Genomic DNA, 27,309 nt, shown 5'->3' with positions numbered 1-27,309 from the left:
AGGAAGGCAGTTAAAAAAATTTCCTTTTAAAAAATAAGTTAGCTGTGGAATGTTATGCTGTTTGTTTCCTGGCCCTAAGGCCAGAGAAGGCAATTCCCAATCATCTAAGACATTGTCAACAACTGTGGAATCTCTCCAGCTCCCACTCCAGAGTACTTAAAAAGTCTCTGCCTCTGAGGAATGCAAGACTAAAAATTGGAGTAACTCTGGAGCCAGTGACAAGGCTTCAGTATAGAAATACAGGCAACTATATTTTCATGAAAAGCTAGAGAGGATAGCCTCTTCTGTACTCTCCCAACCATCCACACTGCCCTCACCTGACATTTCTTCTACAAACTTTCCCCAGTGAAACAGTGATAGTTCTATCCCAGACACTCAGTCTCTTTTAGTTTTGAGCCACTAGATTTATTATTCTTATTATTATGTTCCATAAAAGAGTCTGAAATTGAAGAGAAAAATGCAAGAGACAAAAGTTACTTATATGGCTGAAAATGTGGGGAAATGGTGTAATTGTTAAAAATACAACCTTTGCAACTAGAAAAGACTTAGGTTTGAATGCAGCTCCATCAATGATTACCTGTGTGACCTTAAGAGAGATACTTAAATTTACTAAGGCTCAGTTTCCTCAATCTATAAAATTGTGTACAATAATGGCCACCTCACAGTGCCTAGAACATAGAGGGACAATAATAAATGAGAGCTACATATAAGAACATGGTATAGAATGAGGTTTCCAGAACCCATTTCCCAGTCATCTTCATTACCTCATTTATATGTATAAACCAACACTTTATGCAACACCACATAATACTTCTTTTTAGAAAGGAATATGAATTCTGGTCCTGAAACATAAGAACCAAAACTAACTGAATATCAGAAAGAAGAAATTTACCCTAGACCCAATTTCAAAGTCTTCTAGAAAACATGAAATTTTAGGCAGCTTCCTTTATCTCTCTCAAAATACTTATGGAAATGCAGTATCTAAATTCCCACCTGTTTCCCTTCTCTGCCACACACCCCCACCCTGCCCTTGTGAACACACATGCCTCTGCTCCACACACAAAGGAAGAAGGCCCAGAGCTGTCAGCCTGAGTGGGGGGTGCTTGGATTTCACAGTACCTGGTATTTCTGCTATAGGGCCAGCCTACTTAAATCTGGTATACTTGCAAAGACAAACCAATTGTCTCACTTATAATGACTTCCAGTTCCATCCATGTTACTGCAAATGACTGTGGGAGTTAAAAAAGTGGATCTCATGAAGATAGAAAATAGACTGGTGGTTATCAGAGGGAGGGCAGTTGGGGGAATGAAGTTGATTAATGGGTACAAAAATATAGTAAGATACAAGGAGCAAGACCTAGTGTTCAATAAATCAATAAGGTGACTATAGTAGACAATAATCTATTGTATGTTTCAAAAGAGATACTTAAACTTCCTAAGCCTCAGTTTCCTCATCTTGCTAGAAGAGAATAATTCAGATGTTCCCAGCATAAAGGAAAGATAAATGTTTAAGGTGATGGATATCCCTACTATTCTGATTTGATCATTATACACTATATGAATGTATCAAAATATCACATGTACCCCCAAAATATATACAGTATATATCAATAAAAAAGATAAATCAATTGTTCAATACACACTGGTCATGGCAACCAAGAAGAAAATATAAAAGATATCATTTTCAAAGTGCAAATGGAATGAGACACTGAGAGTCAATAATGTGAAGAATTTTGAAAGCAAAGAGGAGAAACAAGTGATATAAACTGGTAAGGATTTGCACAACACAAGGTCACAGGCTGAGCTCACAAGGTCACAGCTAAGTGAACATATTCAACAGGAACCTAAGAGCAGGCTCAGGCAGCATTAAGCAATATTAAAATTAACATATAATCACTCTGCAATAAGGAATCAGAAAAAATGAAGAAATTACATGGATTTGGTTGATCAGTCAAGAAATCAACTGTAGTTAAGTACCACCAGCACAGCATCAGGGAGACCTGGGCTTACGCTGGCCTGTTGCATGTGTTTTGACAAGTCTCCCAAGGGCTTATGTATCCATTTGTTAAATGGAAAAACAAATAAGTAATATCCAATTTATACTCAACTTCTGGACAGCTTCTACATACTAACTACTGCTGCCCAGCTGCAAATTGCCCTTGCCGCTGAAACTTCCCCTACCACCAGAGCTGCCAGGATTAGAAGAGTTCTGGTATTGAGAACTCAGCAGAGAGAAGAGGAGAACTAGAGTGATAGAGAGTTTCAAGCTACTATTATAATAATTACAGCTTGCTGATTTCTAACCTGTGGAGTTCCAGACAAATAAATGTTGAGGAAAAACATATTGATAAATTAATGGCTACTCACATTCAGACTCGCTGGCATTATGGAGTTGTTGAAAAGTTCAACAGGCAGGGAGAGGGGAGAGAAAATCTTTCCATTTTCCACCCAAGCCCTGTTCAATATACCTTGGAAGCTTTTCCAGAATCTATCCATTTCTACCTAGACCTTCTCATCTCTCGTCTATAAGCATTCATTCTCTCACGTTACTTATTGAGAACCTATGTGCCAAGCACTCTGCCTAAGTACAAAGGCAGAGACAATAAAGATGAGATTCCTTGACTCAAATAGCTCACAGACTTAACAACTAGTTGGTCTCCAGACTCCCACCAGAATAACTTTTTTAAAACAAATCTGTATAGATCAGACCTCTGAATACAAACCTTCCATGTAGTCTCATACAGAGGGGAAAAAAATGTAAATCGGTGTGAATTTTCTGAATAGCATATTCCAAGCTGAGCTCTCAATCTCTTGCCACAGAATCTGCTCTTTCTCTACCGTTCATCTTAGCCAACCACACCCCCATCCATTCGACTGCATCAGTCAGAAGTTTATGCATCATCTTTGAAATCTCTCTCTCCTTCAACCCCACGTCACCAAGACCAAAATATTAGTATCTGTCAAATCAGTACCTCGTTTCTCCATCTATATCACAATTTCTCCAACCTAGTTACCAACATCTTTTGGACCAGTGCAATAACCTCCTAATGTCTCTCTCTACACTTTCACTTTCCCATTCTCTTTTCCCCAAGCCCAAACCAAAACCATTCCCCACAAAACAACCAACTTGAGCTCTTAAAGCAGCAAAAGTCACCTTGTCATTCTGATGCTTAAAACTTTTCTATAGAAAGCTTCCTTCTATTACTGTTGTATTAAAGAACAAAATTCTTAACATGGTCTCCAAGGTCTCAAATGTCTAGCCCGGGCTGACTTCCCCAACCTACCAACTCCTACAACACCAGCCTTCTTTTATTTCCTCAAGGCACCAACATGTTCCTTCCTTTGGGCTTTTGGCCTTTGTACACGCCGTTCCTACTACCTAAAAAGCTCTTTCCCTAACTGCCATCTGCCACTTGTAGCCTGGCCAACTCCTATACATCACGAGCTGAAATGTTTCTTCCTCAAAGAAGTCTTTCCTTGGGCCCCCAATCTAATCCAGACTGTAATCTCTCTTCCACCCTTTCTTTTGGTTTTTACATTTTATGATAGAAAAGCGGAGTATAATTAACCACCAGCTTCAGCAATTATCAACTCCTAGCCAATTTTGTTTCAGCTAAACTCCCACCCACCATCCCTCACCCCAACCTTGGATTATTTTGGGCCAATCCAAAATATCATACCATTTCATCTGTATATATAATTCAGCATATAGCTCTAAAAGATAAGGACTTTTTAAAGGTTATAAACCTTCATTTACCCTTTACTCTTTCTTTCTAACTCATACCACATTTTGATTTATATATTTATTTGTGTGATTGTTTAACATTTCTTTCTCAATAAAGTGTAAGTGCCACAAGAACTGACATTCACTGTCACATTCTCACGGCATAGCACAGTTCCTTACACATAGCAGGGAGGCAAAATGTGGTTAAAAATTAATTAAAACTAGGTATTCTGGGTACAGTAGCACGTGCCTGTAGTCCCAGCTATTCAGGAGGCTGAGGTGGGCCCAAGAGTTTAGGCCAACCTGGGCAACATAGTGAGACCCCATTTCAAAAAAAACAACACCTAAGCAAATCCTTTGACCCCCACATGTAAGAAGTCATAAGGGAAACAACAGGTCTAGTATATAAAGAATTAAGTTTAAAATGTTCATTACTATATCTTCATAAAAATTGGAAACATCAATAGATTACATAATGATATCACCATAAAATGGGGAAAAATATAGCTCTCTATTTGGTAGAGAAATATCTCCATGATATATTAATTTTTAAAATCCAGTATTAAAACAGTATACATGAAATAATTCCATTTGTTTTAAAATGTGACTATATGTTGCACAGAAAAAAATCAAAAAGAATATATGTAAAACATTAAAAAGCTGTTATCTCTAAATAATGGGGTTGTGAAATATCTATTTCCTTCTCTATATTTTTACATACTCTCTGACTTGTTTGCAATGAGCTTATATTAATTTTGTAATGGGAAAAAAACAGTACAGATATCTCAAAAGCAAAACAACACAACCATTCGTGTCTCCTTCCTGGCTGCAAGGTAAGTTGAAAATGCTCAACATGACATACAAAGGCTGTTAAGAGCCTGTGCTTTACACATGCTGAGCAAGTTATCATTCTGAAATATGCCCTACATGCATACCTCTTTGCCCACACCATTTGTTCTACCTAGAATGGCTTTCTTCCCCATTCCCTGCTTGACAAACTTTAAAATCCACTCCAACATGACCTTTCTGTGAGGCCTTCAATGGAATAAATCTTGACCTTCTCTATAGCTAATAGGTCACTGTATGCTCTGCTCATCTAATACTTAATATTGTGTTAGAGTTAGTTACTTATAGGTTTCTCCTGCCCTGAATAGTCCATGACGTCTAGAAGGTAAGGACCATGTCCTTTCATCATTTATCCCAAACACTTAGTACAATGTTAGCAGATAGAAGATGACACACAATAAATATTTGTTAAATCGATTCATCAATATGGAACATAAAAGCATATAATTTTTCCCGTTTTGCAAAATGAAGGGAGAAGTTTTCAAACACCTTAAAAACTAAGCTATCACACAGAAAAGGGAACAGGTTACTTTGGGAAGGTTTCAAAGGCAGAACTGGCACCGATGAGTCAAAGTTGATTTTAGCACACTGTGGGGAAGAAATTTCTAACAATTAAGGTTGTGTGAAAACAAATGCAGCATATCCCAAAATAATAAAATGCAGCCTCTGTTCAGGCGGAGGCTCAGCAATCAACTCTCAGGGATGACAGAGAATGATCCCCACATGGTGAGCTGGGTGAACAATGGGCCCTAAGACTCTTCCTACTACTACAGTTCTAGAAGATGATTTGTAGGTAATTTTTAGGTCCCTTCTGGGTTAATATTCAACAGTTCTGAGAATGTAAAATGAAATCATCAATTTATGAGGATGTTAGGTCTTAATGAACCTAAAACACTGAACAAAATTCAGTTCATGGAGCCTGGGATAGGCAATGAAAACTGGTTTAAATGTGATAAACACGTAAGGAAAAACCTAAATCAACAAACTCTGATTTTAAAGTAGAAGTTAATTCTCTTTAACTGTCATTAACCCTGACACAAAATTTGGAAGTCAAAGTAAAAAAGCAGCAGTATTGGTTTTAAGAACAAATCTAATGCCAGTTACCTCAGCTCCACTCTTCATGTCCCTCTGTTCTCTGATTCACTACTAAGAATAAGTTACAGAAATACCAGTACGATCTTGGAAAAATTAAGTAGGGCTGTTGAGGAGTATGTTTACCAGTCTTTTTTTTTTTTTTTTCCCTGAGACAGGGTCTTGCTCTGTTGCCCTGGTTGGAATGCATTAGCAGGATCCTAGCTCACTGCAACCTCAAACTTCTGGGCTCAAGCAATCCTTTAGCCTCAGCTTCTCGACTACAGGTGTACACTACTATGCCTGGCTAATTTTTTAAAAAAATTTTTGTAGAGATGGAGTCTAGATGTTGCCCAGGCTGGCGTCAAACTCCTGGCCTCAAGTGATTCTCCCACCTCAACCTCCCAAAGTGCTGGGATTACAGGCGTAAGCCATCGTGCTCCACCGCACCCAGCTACCATTCTATTTTCATATATACAAAAGAGAATTCATCTACTTCCCTATTTCAAAATAACTTCTGTAAGTACAAACATTTTAAGGAACCATGAGACCAAAATAAAGGCTTACTCAATCAACCTCTGCTTTCAGAATACTTGCTCTGCAAAAGAAGTCCCTTTCCATCCAGGCCATCTTACAAGAATGTTGTTCTCATTTGTCAAAAAGAGACACTGTGCACATTCATACATATGAAAAAAGAGCAAAAGTTAAGCTTTTTAAATGGTTGAGACAAAACAAATGAAAACATTTCTGAGACTGATTAAAGAATAAAGGTAAATACTATACTAAGGAATTTAAAATTAGAAAATCAGAGGTGGAAAGAACCTTAGATTGGGTCCAATCTCTCAATGAATGCAGGAAATCCTTCTATGGGTGACCACCTGGCTCATCCATTGCCAAGTCAATTAAGTACATTTCAAAAGGTGGTCTTTTCTATCATTAAATGGCACTGATTATTAGAGAGGCCTTCTTTAGACTGAGTCCTACTAATCTGTCTTCTCACCACTTTGATTTCCTGGTGCTGCTTTTTACTCCTCCAATATTTATATATAACACCAAAGTATGCAAGATAAAGATGGAGGTTTGGCGACATTAGCAGAAGAGAGCAGCTACTCATGTACTCAACCAACCAAAATATAAGCCAGCTGAGCCAACTTAATCCCAGAGATCAATGATAGAGCAGATGTAGCAATTAGATTGCTATATCAGTGGAGATGAAGCAAAACAATATTATCGTCCTAGCAGGTATCCAGAAAAAGGAGGTTAGTGCAGTAGAGTACAGCTGAATCCTCACTGATGAAATGATTAGTCCAGGGGTGGGAACCTTTTCACGTTGGAAGGCCGCATTAATTTAGCTGTAATCAAATGAGGCCACATTCAAGAAACTTCAATTCGATATACTTAAAAATGTACATTGTTTTGTAAAAATCCAACTACTATGTACTTAATAATTTCAAAAAATGAAAACTATTCGTTAATTTTAAAGTTAACTAACATTTTAGTGACTTTGTTGTGTCCGCTTTTTGTTGGAAAGCATTTGAATGTTTGGCTGCAGCATGGAGGTCTGCAGTTTCAGTTGATCCTCTAGATGGATATCAGTCATTTGTGACCTTTAGGGCATCTTGATTTGGGTTGGGTAGTGAACATAGATTCACAGCAACAAGTGGTAGAAAAGCTAGAAAGCATTTTTCAGGCACATTGCCAAAAGCATGAGTATTCTACTGCATTTTCCATATTTCAATTGGATCTTTCTTAGCATCAAACAATAACTTTAAGATGTCCTCTACTGAGAGGGTAATCAATCCCATCTGTAGTTCTTTAGGAGCCTTGGTGATATCAACTAGGTGAGGCTGAAATGCTAATTTGAGTGTGATGACATGTTTCTCAAAGTCAGTGAAACTTTCATTGTATTCTCCAGTTAATAGGTCTGTAACAGCTGCATATTCTTCAAATGGTTTGCATTTATCACTCTGCTCATCAATGATCTTTGCTAACTGGGGAAAATATTCATCTGAAATTTCCTTTTGAAGAAGGGTTTTGAAAAAAGATAGCTTTATTCAAAATGCTTGGATTTTTTGCCATGTATCATAAACAAATTTAGTTTTACCTTGCAAAGAAATATTCAAATCGTTTTGATTTGACATGATATCACATAGAAATGCTGCATTCCTACAGAAATCTTCTTTCAATAATTCACATTGCTGATTCTGTTCTTCATAAAGTTTAACTAACTGTTCTCACAGACTAATACCTGTTCCGACATAGACAACTCACGTTAGAATGATACAGCAAATCCACACTGAATACCTCATGGTTCAACCTTAGCATGTTACAAAACTGAAGATGCTGTGTTGCATTTGCATGAATATAGTTAACAATACTTATAACTTGTTGCAAAGTGTCACTTAAAATAATAGCTTTAGCACAGAGATTTTGCTGATGCAAGATACAATGAAAAGAAATGAGAGCATCTGGATCTGTTAATACTTTTTTATCTGTGCAATAAACCCTTCATGTTTTCCTGTCATGTTTTCCGTCTGTACATACACTCACTCAACTTACCAAATTCGGCCCAACTTCATGACATTTATCTTGAAAGCTGTTGAAGATATCTATTCCCCATGCTCCGTTCATAGGAGTGTCCAAAGCAAATAACTCTTTGTAGCAAAGAAAATCTTTTTTTTTTTTTTTTTTTTTTGAGACAGAGTCTCACTCTGTTGCCTGGGCTAGAGTGCCGTGGCGTCAGCCTAGCTCACAGCAACCTCAAACTCCTGGGCTTAAGTGATCCTACTGCCTCAGCCTCCCGAGTAGCTGGGACTACAGGCATGCGCCACCATGCCCGGCTAATTTTTTTGTATATATATATTTTAGTTGTCCATATAATTTCTTTCTATTTTTAGTAGAGACGGGGTCTCGCTCTTGCTCAGGCTGGTCTCGAACTCCTGACCTCCAGCGATCCACCCGCCTCGGCCTCCCAGAGTGCTAGGATTACAGGCGTGAGCCACCGTGCCCGGCCAAAGAAAATCTTTTGTTATGACCCAAATGAAGTATAAAACCTGCACCAAGGCAGTAGTATCTGTTGCTTCATCCAAAGCGACTGAATAATATACATTTTCCTTTTGAAATATTGCATGAAGTTGTTCTGTTAAGTTGAAGGCTAATTCATGCTGCCAATAAGTTATGGTTCTCCTTGAAAGAGGCAGCTGTTTGTACTTTGAAACGTTATGGGTGTCTAGGCATCCTACAACTTTGACAATGTATTCTTTCACAATTTCTACATCACTGAATGGCTTCCCTTCTTTTCCTGAGTATATCAGCTACTTTATAAGTTGCTTCAGTAGCATTATTTCCAGGCCTTATTGCTGCTTGAAATAACTGTCTTTGATTTTGCTTTTAATCTTTTAATTTCTGTAATACAACCTTTCATGCCTCTTCCTCTAGTTTAAAATATTTGTGGTTCTTATGAGCGTTATAATGCTGATGAGCATTGAATTTCTTTAATGTTGATATTGCAGTATCACAAAGCAAGCAAATCATCTTATCTGTAGCGGAAACAAGATAATACTGCAATTCCCAATCCTCATTAAAAAATCTGTTTTCTTTCTTCATTGTTTTCTTGGTGTTCTTTGACATGATGGGCTGTTAGGCAGACAGAATTAAAAAATATTGTCGAGCTGTGCAACTATTCACAAATCCCACTTCAAACAGAAAAAGAGTGCACCGCTGTCAAAAGCTGATACCAGACTGGTGTACTCGACCCCCATAAACTCTCACCAACCAGCCTTGTGCAGTAGTGGCACCAGTCAGGTGGGGGAAGTCAGAACTAAATCATGAGCGTAGCAGCCGTTAGTTTAGCCTTTATAGCTTACTAACGTTCTAATTGTGCCAGTCAATCTGGGAGGATTAATTCGCTGAAACTTACTTTATTCTTTGGTAATTCAAATACAGCCATTTTAAAATTAAAGTAAAAATATAAAAGATGAACAAAAATGTATTAAATAGAAATAAAAGGATATGTTTTGTAAAATTTGGATTCAGTCAAAAGACCACACTTAAGGACCTAGGAGGCTACATGTGGCCTTAAGGCCGTGGGTTCCCCACCCCTGGATTAGTTGATCTACATCTAAACCTATTTCAGCAGTTAACTTAAAATGGCTTTTCTCAAAAAACAGTACAGCCTGTAACACTAGGAATCAACAGGAAAGCAGAACACGGTCTGGTGGAAGAAAGGAAGGAGACATTCTTCATCTTTCTCATTTTACTTAACTGGCCCCTGCTATCTATTAGAGCTAAAGATATGGATTACCTAAGCAGTGGCACTAATTAACTGAGTGACTATAGGCAAGTCAATTCACTTCTCTGAGACCCAATTTCCTTAACTATTAATAGATTAGATTATCTCTAAAATCTACCTTGTCTAAAAGATAGTAACTGTACCTCTAAAGTTCATTAAACAACTCCAAAATGATTGAAGAGAGGGCAATTAACTTTCAGTAAATTTAGCTCCACATCAATCTTACTTCCCCGGTTTATTATTAGTAGGTAGGAATTTACTGTGGTTTGGCTGTGACTCTTCCTTTCTGTCTCTCCCAGCAGTGGATGGTAACTAGCGTATACTTAGGTTATGTTTCTGGGATTAAAGAACTATCAAATCAACCAAGGTGTACCATTATTATTCAACTCTACTCCCCAGAAGACTTCAGGAGGGAAAGGACAGGGTCCTAGTTTGGACTTTTTGTTGGCTCTGAAAAGGACATTCTGCCAAAGTATGTTCTGACGATGTCATCCTCCCATTCAAAGACATGGGCTGGACTCCCCCAACACCACCACCACTGTCACCTGAACTCCAAACTTCTAAGTGTGCCTTAAATTCTTCCATGACCTGGGCCTTTCTACTATCAATTGTTATTACTCCTCACTTCTATACAGCAACAATGATATCACTTCCCCTCAAAACTGTGTGTAGATGCCAGCTGTCATGTTCCTGCCACACAGAGAAACTTGAGAGTGAATCTTACCCACAGAGACCCAGAGGCTAGGGGACAGAATACAGAGGGGCTTCTGATTGCCACAGAAATCTACGTGTATATATACATATCAAAACATCACAGGCCGGGCGCTGTGGCTCACGCCTGTAATCCTAGCACTCTAGGAGGCCGAGGTGGGTGGATCGTTTGAGCTTAGGAGTTCGAGACCAGCCTGAGCAAGAGCGAGACCCCATCTCTACTAAAAATAGAAAGAAATTATATAGACAGCTAAAAATATATATAGAAAAAATTAGCCGGGCATGGTGGCACATGCCTGTAGTCCCAGCTACTCGGGAGGCTGAGACAGGAGGATCTCTTGAGCTCAGGAGTTTGAGGTTGCTGTGAGCTAGGCGGACGCCACGGCACTCACTCTAGCCTGGGCAACAGAGTGAGACTCTGTCTCAAAAAAAAAAAAACAAAAAAAAAATCACGTTCTATACTACAAATATATATATAATTTTCATTTGCCAATAATACCTTAATAAAAAAATTTTTAATGTCTTTCCAGCTGGTCCTGAAGCAGCCATGCCATGCTCTTGGTGGTGCTATCTGAAAGGTTGAGACAAGGCATAACTCTTCTGGGGTTTCCCTGGGAGATTCCGGTATGTGCTGCTATGATTGTTTTTGTAGTAAAGAGCCAATATATTTTAAGGAAGGAAAAAGAGCTAGCCAAAAGATTTTCTGCTGGTGTTGAAGAATCTCGTAAAGTCAGTGAGACTGACTGATTACACAAACCAATGAAGCCCTCCAGGTGCTTCCAGTGGAGACCAGTCCTCTGATGTTATAAACATCGAGTGCGGCAAAACTTAATAAAAATCTGAAGAGGTCCACCTCTTCACTTGAGGACACAGTAAGCTTTCTCGAAAAAAGAACAAAGGTGAGCCCTCTGAACTTTCATTTCATGGAGTGAAACGATGATGGCTCACCTTCAAGGACTTGGTCACTTGAAGATGCATCAAAATCCCTCTAATCTCAAGTGACTGGCACCCAAAAAACCCTAAAAACATCTCAGAAGAATGGAGAACAACTTCTGAGGGAAATAATGGATGGTGTGGTTGAAACAGTCACCTTCAGAGAAGCCTAGAATTGTGTCCCCAATAAACCTCCGTATCTGGATAGAAACAAAGAGTGCTGGAACCTGAACAAAAAAATGTTTGATAAAGCAAATACATTAAGGAATTAGGTTGTGAATGATAAAGAAAGCCAGCTAAAAATCTATGACTGAAACTGTGCTGGAGATGATGACTTTGCCTGCTCTCTTTAGAGCCAATTACATGGATAATGGCAACTTGGAATTGGAAAAAGGGTGACCCAGAAAATGGAGACCACCTAGACTATCTATCCTAGAAGTCAATTAGAAGAAACTCATTGATGCTGTTAACTTAAATGTTCCCTGAAAAAGGCCTGAAGAACTACTTACATTTTCCTGATCAACTTAAGATCTCTCACAAATAGCTTTACAGGGCCTATTCCCTCTATCTGCAAAACATTTTTGTGAAAATCTTGTTCTGCCCACTTTCTCCACGAAGCCTTTTCTCTTTCCCATTCCAACTCCCACAGCACTTTGCTGCCTCTCCTGCGGCACTCACTCATCTACGTCTGCTCTGTTGTTAGGCTTTATTTTGTTGTTCTTGTTTATTTTTATGAGCTCCTGTAGGTAACAAAACTGCCTAATTTAGTATATGTTTAAAAAACCTAGTATGACTATTTTTCTTATGTGGATTTAAGTTTTAGATTGCTTACTATAGAAAATCACACAAAGGAAATTTAAATATACTACATAGAAAGTCAGAGGAAAGGGTGTCAATGTTTCTCATCTCCTGGTTAGCCCATGATATTTTGGCTCTAGCCAATTTCCTCTACACAAAGACCCTTCTTAAAGCATTTATGAATACGCTAGAAGAGTGGAGGATGAGACATGGCTTCTCTGAAAAGGGGAGGGAGGAAACAAAAAAATAGCTGCTTTCACTGGGGGCAGGAAGGAGATTATTTCATTAGGAGCCAAATAGTGAGACTATCTCAGTACAAACAATTGTTTGGCTTGAAGACTCCATGTAGGCAATCACTCCAGCAAAGGGTCAGCTGGAATGGAACACAGAGCCTGCCAGGACCCAAGGACAGGGACTGACACAGGCTGAAGGGTCTGAGTCATGGCTTTGGGATCCCAGAGCATCCCAGCAAGGATGCTCACTGAACACTACCGAAAGCAACACCATTCTGTACCTGACTCAGTGAAAAATGTGGCTATAAAACAGCTGGGGAAAATCGGGGGCATTGGGAGCAAATGCAAAGTTATTCAACATAGCCTGACATTTCATAGCAAACGTAACAAGTACAAAAATTAGATCTCCCCAGAAATCTAAAGCACTTCAGTCACTGCTTCAATGGCTAACTACAGGCTGGGGGGAGAAGGTGTGTAGGGAGGGATTGCTGAGCTAACAGCTGGGCAATCATTTCAAAGTCAGCCAGGTGGATCTGATATTTCAAAACTTGACATTATAATTAAACTAATTTCCTAGCACTCATGACCTCACTTCAGATAATAGATGCAAACTTGCTTCTCCAGAAGTTACTGTCTTCGTCCCCTGAGACATTCAGTTCTTTACATTTTTAGGTTACCTTAGGTTAAAGCCTTAACTTCCTCATTGCAACAACCAGCATCTACTCATATACTCAAAAAAATACTGAAGCTGCCAAGTAAGCCTGTCCACTGGGGGGATGCCTATGTTTAGAAGAAGCTACTAAAGAGGGATGATATGGCCACTGACCGGTGAGACTGTTCTTCATCCTCCACCCCTAGGATAGATTCCCGACCCCTTCATACTGACCAGGGACTGATTCCTTCCCCTGGGTAGCTGCCATAATACTAGATTCTGGATGTTCAAGACCCAGTTCTGATCCATAACTCACAAATCCAGGGGCTTCCTAGATCAGCCTTTGCAAGCAAACGTTTTCACACATTTCAATCACCACCTCAACCAACAGCTACCAGCAGGATGGGGCAAGTAAGTATGTAGGGAGGGACTGATGAGCTATAGCTGGGTAGTCATTTGAAAGTTGGTCTAGTGGACCCAATATTTCAAGACTTGACATAGTATCTTTAAATTCCCTCATAATCATGTGCTGGCATTCACCTGCATATAGTAAGCACTTAATACATGCTTGCTGATTAAAAAGGTAATACGCAGTAGAGGAACAATATGAAAATTGATATTAAAAATAGCCCACATTCAAATAGTGGACTTCTCCCTCTAGACAAATGGCACCCAACCAAAGCAATCTCCCCTCAAAGAGCAATGTCAATATCTGGAGACATTTTCAGTTGTCACAACTGGCTAAGAATGCTGCTAAACATCCTAAAATGCACACGACAACCTCTACAACAAGGAATTATCCAAAATGTCAACAGTGCTGAGGTTGAGAATCCTGCTCTAGAGGAACCATTTTTAAGTCATTTTGTTTCAAGGGGGTGAGATATAAGAATATGCCCATTTTGTGGAAAGGCCTCTTTTCTTATTCTGTAACAAATAAGCATTTAGAGTATAGAATTCCAACATTGGAAAGGACCTTAGAGATTATCTAGTTCAACCACAGTAGGAAAAAGTAAGGCCCAGGTCATCTGCCCAAGTTCACAGAAGAAATAATCAGCTGGACTGAAAGCAGTATCTTTACACACCCCAAATGTGTTATACATTGCAGATTAGATTTGCAGTAATGGTCAGATAAATTGATATCTTGTTATTTAGGTGTTCCTTTCTATTACTACACACAGTTCACTCTGCTACTGGGAAGTCCAACATCTGAGACGGTGAGTGAAGACTTATTCCCATTCATAATCCCCTTCCTCAAAAACAAGCCCAGAAGGAGAGAAGAGTGTAACATTCTATAGCTCAAGACCAAGTGGGCAGGCAGAAAATGTTTTCCAGCTGTTTCCAAGAAAGCTCATGCCTTTCACCCAGGCAGAGGTTCTACACAAAACCTTCTCAGTCAGCAAATGAGCCCTTGTGCAAGACCATGAACACGTGAACTCTCCACAATGCAGTGCAGCAGCTTTCCTAACACACTGGGAGAGTCCCAATCAATGGCAAACAGACAGAAAATCAGTGCCAGTGTAATGGAATCACAACTATATCCAAACAAGCTAGAGAACTTCCATTTCTAAACAAACAGAACAGACATGAATTCTGGGATCAAAGTACAGATGGTTAGTCCAGTGGCATGATGAATGTTAGTCATCAAAACAGCCCTGGCTTAAGGGAGGAGAGCAAAGAGTGGAGATTTGCCCTTCAGAAAGAAAATATTCACCACAATGTTTCAAAACCTAGGTGTTTCAGAACTTAGTATAATGAGGTAGAGGTCAAAAGGTGTGGCACATAAGGGTGGGGCAAAGATGCTAGCCACGTGGATAGAAAGATCCTGCAAAGGGAACATTATGCAGAGAAACCCAGGGCAGGTTTCTAGGAAAAAAATCACAGCTTCAAAAGAGCCAAAGTAAGGTTCTTCAAATTAAATAAACCTGTTCCAGTGGGTACAAAGAGAGTTTCTAAAACTGCTGCAAGGTTATTATTAATTTTTATCACACGTGAGAACAGTGTCTAAATATTTACTCCCATCCCACAAAGGGCTACAGGACTGCTATTTCAGCCTCCTGTTTCACGCCCCAGGCTACATGTTCTCCAAGATGATGTGTCACACCAAAGCCTCCTACTGAGAGGGCAGAGGATTAGCTTCGTGACTGCCTCCAGCTTTCAAAGCAGCACAGGTGCCAGAAGCATGCAAGTGAAATGGCAACAAAGAAGCAATTACCACAAAGCAACCATGAAATTCACCTGCTCAGCTTCCTGGACTGTCAGAGATCTATAACTGAGTTAATAGTATAAATATGACTGTCAAAAAACAAAACAAAAAAAGAATAGGATCTGAGCAGACAGTAACAGAACAATGCTGTTCATGATGGGGACACAGATACTATGCACCAGACACTGTGCATTAGGTATACACCTATACATGAAGACACAGTCCCTGTCCTCATTTACAGTCTAAGGAAAGCCCTTGTTAAAAAAAAAAAAAAAAAAAAAAAAAAAAAAAAAAAAAATGCTGTAGCTATTATCCTGTTTCTTTTAATGTAGGGCCTCTAAACTACCCTCCCAATGGACTGAATTTGAGTGAAGGAGGACTGTATGAACAACCTAAGATGTTAATCAATGGCACAAAAATATTCCCACACAAGTGCCCATCTTGCCGTGATATGACCATAAAGCTGTTCCTTATGGTCAGGCCAGGGTTCTCCCAGCTCTCTACTCCTTTCCTCAACAGATGTTTGCTGCAACAAAGCAGTTCAGAATGACAGCCCCCACAGCAAAGCCGGCTCTACATGGGCCCAACCCAGAGGACCCCCCTGACAACTTTTTAAAATTAGATGGCCCAAACTGCTCAAATCTGAACACATAAATAACTCATCAGTCAAACAGCACCATAAAAATTTATATTGCACCATTATTTGTAATACTGAAAAATTGAAAACCCATATCCAACAATTGGGCAAGAGTTAAGTAAATAATGACATATTCCAATGATGGACTATAATAAAGGTATTTAAATGTTTTTAATGTCATGAAATAAGCTTATGATACATGGTAAGATAATGACGATATAAAGTCATTATGGTATAAGCCCAAGTAAATAATGAGTGATAAGATTATGGGAAATATCTTCTACATCATTATATTTCTTTGTACTTTCCAATGATTTTCATCGTAAATATGAATAACTTTCATAACCAGGAAACATGAAGTTTTTTTCTTTTTTAGAAAACATCATTTAATGATGTTTAGATTATAAGCACAAGGACCCTCCTAACTCCCCATCTCCCTGGGAGATACAAGACAAAAAACAACTGATCTGGGAGTCTGTTCCTATGGCAACAAACCTTTTTTTTTTTTCCTTAAATGCATGAGAAGTCTAATGAAACTGGGACTTATTTTTACTCTGCCCATAATACAGACCTTGACTTGAGTCATTTGTGTCAGGCTGCTCCTGTTCAGACTAGCCTCAGAACAAAGTCAGAATGCTCAGAGGAGCTAAGCTGAAGTCTTCTGATTCCAATGCTGCATTTAACGAAGCTTCCTTTCTCTCTCATACAAGCTGAGGACATTAATTTAGCAGTCACACTGTGGGAAAGACCTTTCCTCAAACTCCTCTTCCGTCTGCAAGAGTTCCTTTAACCAAAGGCTTCATGCCTACTTTCAGAAAGACAAAGTCAAACCCCTGTGCCAAACAGCTATTCTTTCAGTGAAAATGCTTTCAATATAGCAGAAAAGCCTGAATCTTTTAATTCTTTCTTTCTCAAATCAGCTGTCACACTCAAACTGGTTTCCATCAGCTCTACTGTTTACAGCTATTTTGAGCAAAAGTATTATGGTAAGACCAGGAAGTTTCCTTCCTATTTCTCTTTAGAGGGTTTGTGTGAGTAGTAAAGTATCAACAATAAAAAGACACCAATGCCTCTTTCCACATGAGCTTATACTATAGCATATGTCACCAGCTCACATAGAAAATTCTATAAGAAATTATTTTTTAAAGGCATAAGAACAAAAACAACATTCTAACCAATATTAACACAAATATCTTTAACTCAAAGCTAGACACACTAGAGAACTCATTTGTAAATCTACACATTCGGGGACTTCCAGTTAGGCAAGAAAAGAGGAAGTTAAATAACAAAATGTACTGTGTGTGCCCTTCAGGCCAATGAGGTGAAGTAACATTGGAGGATTAACACGTAAACCCACATCTAAAGATGTAAGCTCTGCGGTAAAAGCTTGGGGATTTATGGTCTTTCCATCACTAGCAACTGCTGCAAAAGACAGCATGGCTATTTGAAACAGGAAGAAGAAAAGGTGCTGTATTTGCTCAAACCACTATGCTGGGACAGGCTCATTACTACAACTGAGAGTAGGTCTCTCTCCTGCATTTGCTTCACTATTTTTAATACATCATAAAATGAGAGCATTACACATTTGGTTTTTGGGTAAGGAGAAATGCCATGAAGCCCGAGGGACCCAGTTCTTGTCGTTCTGGATTAAGAAATTTCTTTTTGAAAGTTCTGACTTAAAATTTAAAAAGAAACCAACAAAGTATTATCTAAGTGGGTTTATGAAATCCAGAACTTAAACTATATTCTATATCTATTTAAAAGCGAACCAAAAAACCTATAGGAAATATATAAATTGAGGGGAAAAGAAGGCTATGGTCAACAAAAATTGTCAAAGAATCACTTAACATTAATTGAAAACGAAAAGCAGCAGCAATAATAAAATCCTACCACTACCCAGTGACATATTTAAAAGGCATAATTCCGGGGCAAGTTTCCGCCACACATGAGGGAGCATGGGAGTAAAGGGAGCGTTGGACAAACTGAAGACAACCACCAGGGCAACCTTACGCTGATGGATGGCCACAGCTGAAGGCAGATTTGGCTCATCTCTGGGGTTTTCCACTGGGGAGAGACCTGCAGTTCAGCCATCAATGGACCAGCATTCACAAAGCCTGTGGGGAAATACAGGATCCAGAAGAGTGGGGTAGGGAAGGAGAAAGTTTGGGAAAGGGAAGAGTCAAATACAGTAGTGAAATGTTATATTTATTAAACATGAGGCTTCAAAAATGCATAGATGTACCTTTTAAGTTGAAACGGACTGGCTGAAAAGAACCGGTACTCTGGGAAGCAGTCTGATAATGCTTTTTAAAATACCAAGTTACGATTTAGTTACATCTATGAATTATAGCAATACCTGCCAAAAGGAAATTAATTTTTTTTGGAAAAAAGAGAAAAGCAATATAATCTATGCAATTTTACAGTTGATAACTTTATTCAAACAATGAGGGTCCTTTACCTGTGGCCTCTGCGGGAAGTAGCAACCTAAAAGGAAATATACTCACACTACACGGAAAATCTCTGCTGGCCTAGTTCCACTAATTCCACCAATGTAGCAAGGGCCCAAATGCAGGTGACCCGATTGACAAAAAAAGCACTACCAGAGAGTACTGAACTTGTATCATGTAACTCATTAAACACTCCTACAGTCAAGAGGAAAACTAGTAGCAATAGCTTGGGAAGCTTTGACTTTAAACGGAGCGGCAGTAACATTCCTTACGAGACAAAATACTTTGCAGGTTCGGAGTAGAAGAAACTAGATCCAGTGGTCTCACCTCCTTCACCCAGTGCTAATCTATCTGAAGTTGTGGGGGAGAACAAACCCAACCAATATGACTAGTTAAAATGATGTGCGGCACAAGGAAAAATAGCCCCACTGAGATTACCTTAATGATCAAGAAAAGACTAAGCTATACCGTGTTTTAAGACTACAGTCCTCAAAATTCTCTCTATATATCTTGTGTGTTACCAACTCAAGTCTGTTCAGTTGTAGGTGAGACAGCTCAATGTAGTAGATACACTGTATCTAAGGCTTCCTAGAATTGACAGGGTGGGAACTTACTTTCTGAGTAATCGAACGATAAAACACTCCTGGCAGTGGCCAATACTCAAATACAGATTCAACAGAAGCCAATTTGCCTAGTCACACACCCTAATTATATAGGCTATGACCAAGTGGTTACATTACTTCCTGGGACTAATTGTTGTTTCAGCAACAGTCAAGATCCTTTACAAGTATACGAGGTTGTATCTGCCTAAAAACCCTTCTTATCCCTCTTCCAAAATAATTCGAATACTGTTAACAAGAAAAAATTTCATGGTAGAGAAGTGCCATTGTGTCCTTGCCTTTTCATGCTGGGAACCAACCTTTCCTTGCTCTGCTCTATCACAGGGAACTACAACTCCCAGGTTCCCTTGCCCACTGATTTTTGGATAAGTTCTGTCAACAGGAGGCATTGGTGAGGATAAGAGGTAGGAGCTGTGAGAAGCCAGGGTAATGCTCTCTCTCTTACTCAGACTGGGTTCCAGCTGCCACGAGGTAGCTCCTCTTTCCATGCTTCTATCTCATACCAGACAGCTCAGGCTTCTAGTCTTTGGTGACACTAGCATCTAATACCTTCTATTTTCCTTCGTGGCGTAGTAGTTCCCAGGCATTGCTAATCTCTGGGGTGCCACACCAGCCCAGGTTTAGATTCTTGGCTCTTATATCAGCTGTATAACCTATTCTGTATATTAAATTCCCTCTGCTTATACAACCAACAGTGATTTCCGTTCCCCTGACTGGTCCCTGACTGACACAGAGCCTTCTAAACAATTTTAAAACATTTTTCAGAAAATTAATAGCTTTCTTAAGAAATAAAATAGTTATTCAGATAATCTATATAAGAGATTTCTTCTAATATAGAACAAAAGACGTATAGATGATAAAACCAATTCATCCATTTGAACACATATTTACGGAAAGCCTGGTCTGTGCCAAGCACTATTCCATGTGCTGGGTATACCACAGTGAACAAAACAGGCACAAACCCCCCTGCTCTCGTGGAGCTTACATTCTAGTGGACATGTTAAGTGTGGCAAATCATGATTTTAAAAATTAACCAATACAGGAATACTGTTAAACAATAGAGGAATTTGGTAAAAGTGAATTAACTTTAAGGTGTTCTACTCTACATAGACTTGGTTCCTACCTTTTCAATGTGGTATGCTGAACTGTCACATTCCAGGGGCCAATACAGAACTTCTTCAAAGTTAGTATCTACTTAAACTGGCCACTTGCTCAAACAGAAGTACAACTGTGATAAGGATTTAAGCAGACACAATAAGAAAAGTTAGGCACTGTATGCTTAGAACATAAAACGTGTGTTTTATGCAGATTCTTGCTTGGCATTTTTTCCACAGGGGATATCATTTGGAGGCATTGAGTCTGACTCCATAAGTAACTTCATCCCTTCTCTAGGCACAGGTAGATTCTATCAACATAACATACAAAGCCAGCTGCAATGTACATAACTAGTAGAGTGCTGCAGTCCACCAACTGCATGACATTATTTCCAAGATGGAATTTTCAGGCAGAAGAATAGAAACAGACAATGACTCATATGGTGAACAGTTATATAGACAACTGTGCCCAAGAAAGCTGCCACCTACATACCATAATGACATCAGATAAAAAACGCAGAAGGAAGGTAGTTTTCTGATTTAACTGGAAACAAAAGATTTGCTGAAAAATATACTGAGAAATAAGACTATAGCTACCTGTTTATATATCCTAAGCACTGAAAAACGAAGAACACACATCAAATATTCAAAATATGACCTGCTTGAGCATAAGCGCATGTTCAGCCTCAAAAACCATCATCATTAGCTCCAGAAATGACGTAATATCTACTAATGGCATTTCACTGGACTTTTCTAAGATAATTTAACATCCCATGAAGGTACACTTCAATGGAGATCTTGTGGGCACAATACTTACTATTCAGCAATTAGACAGCACTTCATGCCTGCAATATTTACAATTCCATTTAAGTAGCAGGTAGACCTACAATACTAGGAGCTTCTTACACAACAGGGAGTCTAAAGCATAGTGCATATTCATAATCTCAATACCACAGAGCAAATCAACTACAGAGCTATGGTTTTAACCTTATTGGCTCCTGACTACCTATCAAACACTAGCCCTCATCGCTCCCCAACATGTAACCAAAATATACTAAGGAATCACAATCTCTCTCTCTCTCTCTCTCTCTCTCACACACACACACACAATACAGCACACCTTGGAGGCTCTCACATTGTTTCCTCTTCCTAGAATGCAAAGTCCCCTAAATTCGCATGGCAAAGTCCCCTAAATTCACGTGGCAAAGTCATGTTTATCATTTAAGACACAGTCTAATTGTCTCTTTGAAGCCATGAATTCCTAAGACTTGTTTGCCCTCTTCAATGCTTTTATTTCTCCCTATGTACAATGCCATAATAATAATTACTACATTGCATCATTTATCTGTTTACACATCTGCTTCCCCATTAGACTGTAAGACATTTGAGATGAAAGACTATATCTTTTAATCTATATGTCCTGATACAGTGTCTGACACAAAGTAGGTGTTTAAGAAATATTTTCTGAGTGAATACATGTAATGTGGGATCTCAGGCTTGCAAAGAGTTCCCCCTAAAAGATTCGTATGTGGTACTATATCTCACTGCCATTGAATGATATTTAAAGGACAAGGAGAACAAATAGGAAAGTATCTCCTAGGGAACAGGTTTAACAATGTTGATATTAAAAGACAATCTAATGAGGACTTTGATAAATTACTTTCAGTAAAACTGTGTCAATCTGACCATGACTGTCAGAGTTACGGTGTATTAGCTATAAAAATCCAGAAAAATTATTTGATCTTGGCTGGAGAACAGCATTTAACAACTAGAAATGGAAGCAGAACTTCTGTTGTCTAGATCTAATGGAATTTTTTTACTTCTCAAAAGATGCCACAGATAAAGCTATTATTTAAAATTGATAGGAACGTTCATGTTCTAAAGAATATTTAACAATCAGTGATTTAGCTATCAATGGAAAACAAAAGTAAAACAAAGCTAGAGATTAATTTACATGAGTTAAAATTTAGGACTACTATTAGAAAATTTCTACACAAAGAAATTCCCTAGTCTAACCTTTTACACAAGTTTGAAAACTCAGGAAACATCCAGAGACCACCCTCCAGGGTACCATAAAGGACATTTGCAAAAATGCCAGAACTCCCATATATAGGAAATGGTTTTGGCTTAAAGGCTAGGGAATTACTGGGTGAGTCATTCTAACTGTGGCTTCCAGTAACCAGAGTATTCTGAGGGAGTAAAGTCAAAAGTGAAACTAATAAAATCAAGATAAAACAAATATGATCAAAAGTGGTAGAAATAAATAATGCATATGTTTGAGTAACACATTAGTTTACAAGGCACTTCAATTTTTCAAACTAGGAAAATTGAGTAGACTTGATGTTGGAACATCCTGTTAAACTCCATTACTCTGCTTATTGTAGCTTTCTGACCTTTAGCACACCACCTAACTTTCATGAGCTTCATTCTTTCAAGGTAATCTCTCAGGCTGTCCCCAGGTTATCTTGGTTAAATTGAAAGATATTCTTAAGTAATTTAGAAGACTCTAAGTAATTTAGAAGCTGCTCTCACCGAAGACATCTTAAAAAGTGTTCTAGGCTCATAAGGCATACATAAACCCACCTCTCAGTTGGCAAAGAAACGGAATAGTGGAAGGGACTGTAGACTTGATGTTGGAATATCCAGTTAAACTTATATGTGCCTATGGGCCTAGGACACTTCAATGTGCATAGAGAACGTTCTCCATGTTATCCCATTGATTGAAAAATACAGGTGTCAAGAACTGTGGGTAATATGCTACTATTTGCATAAAAGCACCGCAAAGGAATATATTTAAATGTAGTTGTTTGTCTATGCATATATTATCTCTTAAAAGTCACATAAGAAATTGTCAACAGTAGTTACCTCCAGGGAGGGAAAATGGTGGCTAAGGGATCAGAGACAGCAGAATGACTTTTCACTGTACACACTCCCTTTTGGACCTTTGAATTTTGAACCATATGAAAGTGCTACCTTTTTCAAAATAGTAAATTTAAATTAAAAATATATAATGGAGTTGGAGAGGCAGTGGTTAGGTGATTTGAGGTGAAACACTGCAGAGACAGGATGTAGCAGAAGGGAAAAGTAAAAAATTATTACAACGTTTCTGTCAGACTCCAGAATTCTTTGCACTGTTTCCCAGTCTGAAGTATAATACATATTCCTCAAGACCATCAAATTTCTTCCATTCTAGTTATTTGCCCATTAAACAGCTCTCAATTCCTCATAAACCTTGACACTGAGAGACGACTGTTCCAATCAGGTACAGTCAGCCCTTGAAACCTATGGGGTCCACATCTGTGGGTTCAACCAACCATGGATCAAAAATATTCCAGATAAAAATGGATGGTTGTGTCTTTACTGAACGTGTGCAGACTTTTTTTTCTTGCCACTTTTCCCTACACGATACATAATGTAACAACTACTTAGGCTGGGCGCGGTGGCTCACGCCTGTAATCCTAGCACTCTGGGAGGCCGAGGCGGGTGGATCGCTCGAGGTCAGGAGTTCGAGACCAGCCTGAGCAAGAGTGAGACCCCGTCTCTACTAAAAATAGAAAGAAATTATATGGACAACTAAAATATATATATACAAAAAATTAGCCGGGCATGGTGGTGCATGCCAGTAGTCCCAGCTACTCGGGAGGCTGAGGCAGGAGGATCGCTTGAGCCCAGGAGTTTGAGGTTGCTATGAGCTAGGCTGAAGCCACGGCACTCACTCTAGCCCGGGCAACAGAGTGAGACTCTGTCTCAAAAAAAAAAAAAAAAAAAAAAACTACTTACACAGCACTTATACTGCATTAGGTATCATAAGTAATCTAAAGATGATTTAAAGTATAAGGGAGGATGTACATAGGTTACATGCAAATACTACATCATTTTATATCAGGGACTTGAGCATTCATGGATTTTGGTACACGGGGGTGGGGCGGGATGGTGTTCTGGAACCAATCTTCCACAGAACCCAGGGATGACTGTAGGTCCTTTCATGGTGAATGAAATAGTGTCTAGTTTAAATCACAATCTCTGAAGAGGTTTCTTAGCAGTTATTCTAGACACACTGATAAAATCTGGAACTGCAGAGCTAGAGGCTAAACCTTGGACCAGTATGATCCCAAGTATGAGGGAAGTATGACCCATACCCAAAAATGGAACCCGGCCTCAAATAGCCAGAGTTACCATTGACACATGTGGAATTTTCAGTAGTTTTGTCCTCTATCACTACTTAACCAGTCCAAAAATTTGCCCTAAAGGTCATATTAACTTGAGGGCTTTGGGTGAAAAGGAAACCACATCTTGGGCCTACTGCAAGTCAGAGAATTTTTTTTTTTTAAAGGCAGTACCAAAGTAGCTTCCTTTCCCACACTGAAATCACGCCAATGCCTTAGCAGTCCGAGAAACTGGTGAGCCTTATGCTCAAGAGAGTTAAAAACCCCAGGACCAACAAAACTATTAAGTAAAAAGAACATATGCTTGTTCTCTACTGCAATGTTTAAACCACATATTTAAGAGTCAATTAATAAAGAAATACCATTCCTGGCTAGGCGCGGTGGCTCACGCCTGTAATCCTAGCACTCTGGGAGGCTGAGGCGGGTGGATCGCTCAAGGTCAGGAGTTCGAAACCAGCCTGAGCAAGAGCGAGACCCCGTCTCTACTAAAAAAATAGAAAGAGGCCGGGCGCGGTGGCTCACGCCTGTAATCCTAGCACTCTGGGAGGCCGAGGCGGGTGGATTGCTCAAGGTCAGGAGTTCGAGACCAGCCTGAGCGAGACCCCGTCTCTACTAAAAATAGAAAGACATTATATGGACAACTAAAAATCTATATAGAAAAAATTAGCCGGGCATAGTGGCGCATGCCTGTAGTCCCAGCTACTTGGGAGGCTGAGGCAGTAGGATCGCTTAAGCCCAGGAGTTTGAGGTTGCTGTGAGCTAGACTGACGCCACGGCACTCACTCTAGCCTGGGCAACAGAGTGAGACTCTGTCTCAAAAAAAAAAAAAAAAAAAAATAGAAAGAAATTATCTGGCCAACTAAAATATATATAGAAAAAATTAGCCGGGCATGGTGGCGCATGCCTGTAGTCCCAGCTACTCGGGAGGCTGAGGCAGTAGGATCGCTTAAGCCCAGGAGTTTGAGGTTGCTGTGAGCTAGGCTGACGCCACGGCACTCACTCTAGCCAGGGCAACAAAGTGACACTCTGTCTCCAAAAAAAAAAAGAAAAGAAAAGAAATACCATTCCTAAATATGTATAAGATTTTAAAAATAAAGTCATTGTCAAAGAGTTATTTGGGGACGTTGTAAAAATACCTGCACATAGGTCTGTAGTTCTGGCTACATCATCTGACTGAATATTAATGGATGAGCAACCACTCACCATAATCCTGTACAGTTAGCTCTCAATTTTTAAAGAAAGGACACAAGAAACACAGATAAATAAACTCAAATCCAAATCTCACTTTAGCCAACAGTTTTTAGATTCCTCCTCCAATGAAACGTATTTTTTTATCAGAGCTAACAGGTAACTTAATCTATTGATGAAAATGTCTTTTCCTTCCATCATCTGATGATTATCCATATGATCATTACAACCAAAATTAGAAAACAGGAGGGGGAAAATGAGTGAGAGGGGTTGAAAGGGTGGAATGGGCAAGATAATTCACAAACTGGATAAACTGAGGCCTCAACAAATGCCTATTTCACATAAATAAAAGATAACTGACATATTGTCATCTCATTTTTAATACAATGGCCAAGTCACTGAAGCTACCATAGCAAAATGTAAAACTGACTTTTGCAAAGAAATTGTTTCAGGATCCAGGATTCTACCACCAACACCAGTTAATAAAGTTTACAGGCCAGCAGTTACTAGTTCTCAATCAAGAAGTAACTAGTGTTTCATTACCTGATCCCCAGTAAGGCTATGGATAAAAAGCAACGGAAAATCTGGAGGAAGAAGTGATGAATCAACCTCTTTCTTACATATGCCACGTTTTATTGGAATATGAGTAAGTATAAGAGTAATATGAGAAATGAGGGAGAGCGGGTGATACTAATCATCAAAATGGCATCTGACTCCCCAAATGTAGCAATGCTCATTCCAGTAGGTTACTTCATTGTGACTCAAGATCTGTCAACTGAGGACAAAAGGAATTTGAGTAAAGCCAAGAGCACATTTCCTAAATTTTAAACCACATCTTCTAATAGATCTAGCACAAGATCTAACAAGAATCAACCTATAAGAAATTAACCTACTCAATATAAATTGATTCTAAAATGCTTTCTTAAATGAATTCTTGCTAATGCAAAAATTCAGGAAAGAAGTCTGGGGACCTGCTTTCCTAAAGGCACATTCCGTTTGTCTATTGGAAAAGGTCACTAAAACATACTACTAAGTGTCTAAATCAATGTATTATTCCCCTGTTCTTATATAACTTCATTTTTCTAAAATAAAGATAATTAAGTAAAATCATTGATTAAGCAGGTACTTCATTTCTCAGATAAATAGAAATACATTTGAATCTTTGTTTTACAGTCATATGCCTAACATGCTATATGGCAAACAACCCTGACAAAGCCACTGCATTATAGTGGCCTTCAAAATATAACCGTTTCTCCCCAACCAAAAGGAAAAGAATTTTCCCAACTCCTCCAATTATATGCCAAAGAATTAAAAAAAAAAATAAGGAAACAAAGTATTTATAAAAGCATGTATCTATAAATGTCAAGTACCAACATTTCACTAATTAAGCTTTCCCATCATACTGACTTCTAATTGTATCAAATCATGAATCTTTGAGGGCACAGAAAACAAAGACTAATTGATTCTGCCAATTTAAAATGATTATATTTCACTTTTAGAAGAAGTATAATCACCAGAGAGGCAAGAAATTCATCGAATTCCCTTTCTCTCTACTGATTAGTCGGATCACGAACTACACAGCCAGAATCTGATAGTTTCTGCCACCACACATACATTAGGCCTCAAACGCACTCCACAATTCAGGGCCAGGCTGTCTAGAAATCCGCACTGTGTCACTGCATAAGGCAGTTTCCC

The 27,309-nt window shown here is 38.9% G+C and overlaps 2 protein-coding genes across 5 annotated transcripts in view; both read right to left on the bottom strand.

Annotated features, from left to right (window-relative positions):
* EXO5 (exonuclease 5) overlaps positions 1-27,309 on the bottom strand; it is a 155,305-nt gene that overhangs the window by 73,590 nt on the left and 54,406 nt on the right. The gene's annotated exons all lie outside the window — the stretch shown is intronic.
* SMAP2 (small ArfGAP2) overlaps positions 1-27,309 on the bottom strand; it is an 84,928-nt gene that overhangs the window by 18,667 nt on the left and 38,952 nt on the right. Inside the window, exon 1 of one of the 4 annotated variants that reach the window (XM_069479787.1) lies at positions 12,108-12,258. The exons of 2 other annotated variants lie outside the window; for them this stretch is intronic. In XM_069479787.1, coding sequence (XP_069335888.1) covers positions 12,108-12,258 — 151 coding nt within the window. Of the gene's footprint in view, positions 1-5,674; positions 5,761-12,107; positions 12,259-27,309 lie in introns of those variants that run through there. One more of the 4 variants, XM_069479790.1, reaches the window with a different exon arrangement.

Source organism: Eulemur rufifrons, chromosome 8 (genome assembly GCF_041146395.1).
Source record: "Eulemur rufifrons isolate Redbay chromosome 8, OSU_ERuf_1, whole genome shotgun sequence".
Lineage (NCBI taxonomy): Eukaryota > Metazoa > Chordata > Mammalia > Primates > Lemuridae > Eulemur > Eulemur rufifrons.
Note: the sequence above shows the minus strand (reverse complement) of the source record. Positions and strands in the feature narration are given on the sequence as shown.